This window comes from Cyphomyrmex costatus, unplaced genomic scaffold (genome assembly GCF_001594065.2).
Source record: "Cyphomyrmex costatus isolate MS0001 unplaced genomic scaffold, Ccosl1.0 scaffold214, whole genome shotgun sequence".
In the NCBI taxonomy this organism is placed as follows: Eukaryota; Metazoa; Arthropoda; class Insecta; order Hymenoptera; family Formicidae; genus Cyphomyrmex; species Cyphomyrmex costatus.
Window position 1 is genome coordinate 794881 of NW_017276192.1, and position 7708 is coordinate 802588.

Consider the following 7708-nt stretch of genomic DNA (forward strand, 5'->3'; position numbering starts at 1 on the left):
GATTTTGAAATAAGAATAGTAGATTCTATGAATACCCAACTCTTAAAAGACCCAACTCAGAGTCATTCGGAGAAGAAGCTGTTTCCGTGTTTTAAGACGACCACCGTCACGTGTTATAGCTATCAGCCATTCATACAATTATAATAAAATATATATCTACATGCACCGATAAACATCGTTCAGTTTATTCCGAGCGTGTTGTTTTGAAACAAAAACCTGGATTATTATAAGAAGATGCATGTTTCTTTTCTCGACGTTTGACAATCAAAACTTGGTTCAAGATACCTTTTGTCATATGACAAGGCGATCTTCGCGTTTAAGACAACCACTGTCAAATGTCGGTCACAGTGATTCATAATAATTACGATAATTATATCTAGACACGCCAATAAACATCGCCTTGTTTGTTACGAGCGTGTAGTTTTAAAATTGAAACGTTGATCGGTATAAAAGTGAATATGTTTCTCTTTTTTTATGTTTTCAATAGGTTACGTTACGAATAGAAACATTTATAATCTCAAACAGTATAACAAATCATGATTAAAATAGCGTCAAAATAACTCTAAAATAATTATTAAAAATCTTTTTAATCAGACAGAATTTATTTTAACATTGTTTTGACATTATCATGATTGATCTGTATTCTGTTTGAGATAGCTTAAACGTGTGTCTATAAAATTGTCGAGGCCTCTGAGGAACTCTCTCCACAAAAATCTGTATTCAAAAATCTAATTTTAAATTTAGAACGAAATCTCGATTTGACTTAAACCTAGAGATCCTTTAATAAATAGTCCGAACGACCAGGTTTTGATTGGTTTGCCGTGTTTCAGCAATTCCTGAAAAAGAGAAACGGATAAAAAAAGATAGTATAAAAAGAAAAAGAAGTAGATGTATATTTTTCTCTTCCACATATAATTTTACTAAAACTAAAAATTTGCATACTAAAAGTGTGTGAATAGTTCGAATTTGAATCGAACCGAATCCATTATGATTCAATTCGTTTTCATCTGAAATTCGAATAACTTCAAAATTTCGAATCAATCACCTACTTTTAGTATATATATATATATATATATATATATTTCGTATACCTCGACTGCATTTGACCTATATCCTATTTTATTACAAGGTCTTTAATTTAAACTGAACGACTGGGAGAGAGAGAGCGTTTAATTCCTCGTGTGGCAATTATTAACCACCTTGTTTTATTCTCAGTAGTTTTCGTAATTATGTTATCTCGATCATTACCACAAACACATAACGCGGCTTGCATTAATAGTGCAGCCGTTCCAGTCAGAAATGTTATCTTCTTGGAAGTAAATTCTATTCGCGAAAAAGGAAAAACCATTTATCGGTTTTTTCTTGAATTCGCACCGTCAAACCTGGAAATATCATGAGTTTTCCGTTGTATTCCGAGAAGATTCACCACGTCATGCAAACTGATAAACGGCCTGGAAACAATACGCATCATCATCTTACGTCGCTTTAGCGTGACGAAACTTTACGATGCTTTTGCGTAGCACGAAGACGTGACGGAAGCTTTCCGTGAAAAAACAGAGTCGTCGTAATCGTATTCTTTGATCCAGCATTTTATCCTTTCTCTATCTCTATGCGCATACAAAAAAAGGTTACAAGACACATTACGTCCATGGATTATAAATAATTATCCGTTTTACTAATTTTATATAAGATGGATATTCGGGAAAATTTCTTATATTCCGACAAATGGAAGCTTTAAAAATTATATTCGCATGAAGATACGAAATAGATATTTGTCTTAATCGAAGATTTTGTACGTATACTATTATTTTTATTTATATTGTGATTTTTATTGAAAAATAGTGCATTTTAGTAAATATTTTTTCTCCAATAGTTTTAAGTAAATATGTACTAAATAATAAGTTAACATACATATATTTATTTAATACAAAAACCATTAATTTAATTTAACTTTTATTTTTACTAGTAAATGTTGATTTAAGTTAAGTAAACGTTTAGCTATTAAAAAAAATATGTATTAAGATTTAATAAATTTGTTTTTAATGTATCATGCCATATTATATATAATCTTCAGTCTCGATAGACAGTATGCTAATGCCTCATTTTTTGCAGTTTTTTCTAATTTATTTTGTAATGTAAATTTATTTCTCTTTTGTTATTCACACTTTTTAAAATAATGTTATTAGTATACTTTAAATACTGATAAATCAATCTTTAATTATCCGCGCTTAACATTTCCAGATAGCATGCTAATGTCATTCATCATCACATTGACGTCAAAATGATGTCAGCTTGGGAATGTTAAACGCGCGAATGATTAAAAATAAATAACATCTATTCAGCGTTTAAAATAATAATAATAATCTTTATTGGTATCTTCACTTAATTTAATATATTATATATATATATAATTATCAGACTGTTTTTCGCTCGCCGCGCAAACTGTCTATTGTAAATGGAAGGTAGACAGATATTTTATCAGACGAGGATACGAATATATCTAATAGTACCGATTTGTCTCGATCGAAGATTTTAAACGCCGACAAACCGAGCATTCATCTTCCGCCTTTTGCATTTAATTCGGTATAATTATCCGTTTTCCACTCGATGCGTAGACGATCTATCGTAAAATGATTGCTGAGTGGCCACGACAGGATGCATTAAATGTTCAACCCGTTATTCGCCCCGTTATTTTTCCCTATTTCAAACGCCTTCGTCCTCGATTCTCGACTCTCACGCTCGAGCTCGAGCACCGTGTCAGCAACCGCGGATCGCGTTAAAAGCATAATAGCTGACAGAATTAATATAAGTTAATGATGAAATTATTATTTTTATTTCAAGCGTCGGTAATCAAACTGGCCGATTTAGCTGCGCTGATCAATTCTCGTGCAACGAATAATAAAAGTTGCGACGACTTCGTTCAAGTCCGCAGAGCTAACTTAATGGAACGACTGAATTAATCAAACAATTAATATCAACATCATTTTATTAATGCGGACGGAATAATTAATTGTTTGATAATTTGTTAACAAATTAGATTAGAGAGATTTAAACGAATCATTTATATTTATAATCGAAGGTTCTGTACAGTATTTTAAGCAAATTGACTTCGATTAAATTTGTCGTCGATAGAGACAGATTTCAATCAAAATCGATAGATCTTGAATTTTGTCTTCGCTAATCGCTATAGTTTGGCCATGTGACTCACCTCGTGTCTTTGAATCTTCTCTCTCTCTCTCTCTCTCTCTCTCTCTCTCTCTCTCTCTCTCTCTCTCTCTCATTCTTTTAGATTCGTAGCACGTGTACAAAAATGTGATGGTACGTATAAAATATTACGGTATTGATAGAACCATATGTTGAGATCAGGTTTTCGTTTATATTTACAAACAGATTCTCTTACGATTTGTGCAAACAATCACTAAATTTCTATTGGGGAATATATGTGATATGAATGATCGAAAAATATTAAGCTCGTTTATGTAGGTACATGAATTTACTAAACCCAAATGATTGTACTGAATGTCAGTTAATTTTCTTTAAAAGTGTAACATTTAATATATTTTTTATTATTTAGAATGATATGTATACCATACATATCACACGCTTTCTCGTATTTAATATTTAAATTTAAAGTGTTGAGTAGCGCGCTCTAGCAGTGATAGTATTCACCACATTTCGTATATCGTCGGTAAGAATGTATGGCAATTCGCAAAATTTGACTCAAGTTGTTTCAATTATTCTGCTTATTTATTTAAACCCATTCTACAATTGCGTAAGCGTAGTTGTAGTTGTACGAATTAACCAATCACAGTCAAATACGAAGAAAATGTTCGACTGTGATTAGTCAATTCTTACAACTACACCACTACGTTTACGCGATTATAGAATAGGCTTTACTTGTATCGGTATTTTTAGCTCAATTTTTTAATCTCTCTCTCTCTCTCTTATTCAACACTCAATATACATATTTTTTTCATTTAGAATATAAATTACGGAAACCATTAATTACATGAGTATAAGATTGTGACAAAGGCTTGTATTTATAGTACGTTCTTATTTCAAGTATGAATGTCGGCCTCTGATTGGTGCACAGTATATGTAAATACCGGTCATAGGTCGGTGTATTTATAATTGATTCTTATATATTCAAGACTATCTCAAGTATTGTCTCAAGATGCTAATACAGCTCTGATTGATTCATAACATTTTAGGACCTTATTCATAGTCAGCTCTAACCAATCAGAAGATACACACATTAGTGTTTTAAGGTATTACTTAAGATGGTATTGAAATAAGGACTGACTAAATACCATCTTAGGGCACTGTACTTAAAACGATTTTAAATTTAAGATCCGATTATGAATACTGTGTTATGAATATCGGCTAGAGAGAGAACCGTTCATAAGATGACTAGAGATTTCAACGTTTCAATGATGGCAACACGCGATAGTAAGATTCAATGTAGAAATATCTGATTGGCTATAGAGATCAGCCGAAAGCACAACTCTCGATTGGCCGACACTGGGATATCGCTATCTCATTCGACGGTAGCCAATTTGTAACCAAAAACATTTCTTTTATTACATAATATTTTCGCGGAATAACCGGCGAAAAGCCCGTAAAACTGCTAAATCTGTCATCGTAGAACGAACAGCGTGGATTGTGTCGCGTCGAATCGATTTCCGGCGAGTTTCCAGGAGCGATAGAATGGCGTTGAGATCGATTTGCCGGCTGTCAATTGATTCGACCTTCAGGCAGTCGAGCCATTTCGGAGCCACCGCCCGGCCGAGACGACCGTTCTTTGACACGCTCCTACGAAGTTTTGCCGCAGCAGCTAAGAACATGGCACTGCCACGCGTTTTCTTCGACATGACCGCGGACGACAAGCCCGTGGGTCGCATCGTGATGGAGGTGAGCCGAAATTATCGTGCGATCGCGGCGTAAAGCCGTCCCCGCTCCGACCGCGCTCCTTGTGATCCCGGCATGCCTAGCCATCTTGATTTTTCCACCGAGCCGGTTCCGAGATTCAACCGGGATTGCATCTCGTGCGACGAGATCATTGACGCTCGTTCTCGTCCTTGTCATCGATGATGTCCGCGTCACACGAATGTGATGTAAAATAATCGACAACTGATGGATGCGATCGGCGACTGTCGTCGCGAGGACGCGTTCGCGCGGAGTCACGCCGAGCCGAGCCGAGCCGAGCGCGCGAGACCGTCGTTAGCGATGCGTCACGGTCGCGCGACCACGCACACGTTTTGGCCATTGCGAAATTTTCCATTGACGACGAGAGAGGCTGCCTCCAACCGACCTGTCCGCGTGCGTACCAGGAGTAATGTAAATCTTCGCTCATGGAGTACGCGTATAATTTACATCGAGGAAGTCGCAATTTGCAATTTGCGGAAGATCGCTGGATATTATAACATGCTGAGATAAGCATGTCAAAAATGTGATTTCATTCGCTGAAGGTTATTACAATTTAGTAATACGATCGCGATAAGATGTTCTTTTCATGGTTTTTTTTCCAAAAATTGACGCGTTCGTATTTATACAAATTGTCCTTTTCATAAAGATAGATTTTTCTTCTGCCGTGGAAAAAGATTACGACGAATAGAAGTACCATGTATTAATCGTGTGTTATATAATTAGCTTCTTTGCGCTAGGCTAAACATAGACTTTTGCACACGATTGCAATTTTCATATTTTTATGCATAATGCAGAAGAATCAGCTTTTTAACATGCAAGTTTAGAATTTTAAACACAGATGGCGGCAGAGCTGGAGAGCAGTAATATATATTTACCTTCTATCACGTTTTCCTTTAATATTTCTTTATAAACCAATTTATAAAAGCTAAAAATAATTTCTTCTTGTTACCCTACTAGGCCGTTACGCACAAATTGTCTTAGCATGTTATATATATATATATATATATGTATGTATATATTTTTTTATTTAATGTATACAATATTTTTATATTTTATATTATACGATAATATATAATATCATATATATAATAATGTGATTTGTTTCATTATAATAATAATTATATTACATATTTATATGATTATATATTTATACATAGCATAATTTTATTGAATATAAACTAAATATCTAGAAATGTTAATCATACTTTCAATACAATTTTCTAGTTGAGGAAAGATTGTGTCCCCAAGACAGCAGAGAACTTCCGCGCACTTTGTACCGGAGAGAAAGGTTTCGGATACAAGGGTAGCAGTTTCCACAGGGTGATTCCGAACTTCATGTGTCAGGGTGGTGACTTCACCAACCACAATGGCACTGGTGGAAAGTCCATTTATGGCGCCAGGTTCGAGGACGAGAACTTTAAATTGACTCATACTGAACCTGGTATACTATCTATGGCAAATGCTGGCCCCAACACTAACGGCAGTCAGTTCTTCATCACCAGTGCCAAGACCAGCTGGCTCGACGGAAAGCACGTCGTGTTCGGAAAAGTCACCGAAGGGATGGATGTTGTTAGAAAAGTATGATTTTCCCATCTGGCAATATTTCTTATACAAGCAGTCAACATGTACTCTTATTGTATTATTAGGTTTTCTTATTTGGATATCTTAGACCTTCAGTACACAATTTATTTATTCAGTTACTTCAAACTCTTTTTATGTAACTTAATTACGAATAATTAAAATAAGGGTTCGAAAATATTCTATATATATATTTTTTTAAATGCCCTTCTATAAAAGAGTTTTTAACTAATAGAATCAGAGGAATATTGAATCTAGATGTTTTCCTTGATAAGTCAACTTTATTAATATTTATTAATAGCTAACATGCATTATTTATATATTGTTTTCAGTTGGAGGCCATGGGTTCTCAAAGCGGCAAGACATCCAAAAAGATCATAATAGCGGATAGCGGAGAGTTGTAGATCAACTAGATACTGTAATGACTGCATTTTTATTTAGCTGTTGCATACCTATTTGCTGTCTTTATTGCCCTACTTCATCCATTCCTATTGACCAAAATTCTCTCATCGCAGCTAATAATTTGTTACCAAGCACGGAAATTCAAACTTACTCAATTTTGTATAAATGAAAGAAATTGCCTGCACAATATTTTTTTTCTATTTTATTTTAAGTGAATTTACTTCTTTTTCACTAGAAAATAGAGAATTATTTGCAGTGATTTTTTTTTTATAACAAATTTGCTAATTTTGAAATCTCCTTTGCTTCATTTCACAATAAGTACACCGTGTTTTTATAAGAAATCTGTATTAGACTTTTGTGCGAAATCCATATTCTTCCACGAATACACTCGCTTAGTATCGCTGAGTGATATAGCAAGAAAAAACACATGCAATGAGCTCAAATTTTTCAAGTACCATCTTATATTTTAGTAAGTGTTCAAAATATGAATATCTTCAATATTAGGATAGGCATTTCAGAGTAAAAAACAGTGATTGATGTATTGATTCTAGTATGTTAACCGATGCATTTCTCTTTAACGTTATACATTCTTTTGATTTTACATATGTATAATACATATAAATGTATATCACGATTAGAGAATTCTCATTGTATGTTTTTTATAAATATACCATTCCTCTTCTCTGCCGAAAAACAGGCATCCCGTTCGCCTATCGTAATGCAGGTAATGCCTGAAAGCGATACCATCTTACTGTAATACAACACCAAGTTGAAAAATGTAGTTGCAACAGTCCGAAAAGTT

At 34.2% G+C, this 7708-nt stretch overlaps 1 protein-coding gene across 1 annotated transcript; it reads left to right on the plus strand.

Annotated features, from left to right (window-relative positions):
• The first annotated feature begins 4677 nt into the window (after positions 1-4677).
• LOC108773555 (peptidyl-prolyl cis-trans isomerase) lies at positions 4678-7087 on the plus strand. Its single transcript, XM_018539396.1, has 3 exons — positions 4678-4911; positions 6151-6504; positions 6837-7087. Exons 1-3 carry the CDS (start codon positions 4708-4710, stop codon positions 6906-6908), a joined length of 630 nt encoding a protein of 209 aa, XP_018394898.1. The 5' UTR covers positions 4678-4707; the 3' UTR covers positions 6909-7087.
• The last annotated feature ends 621 nt before the right edge of the window (positions 7088-7708 follow it).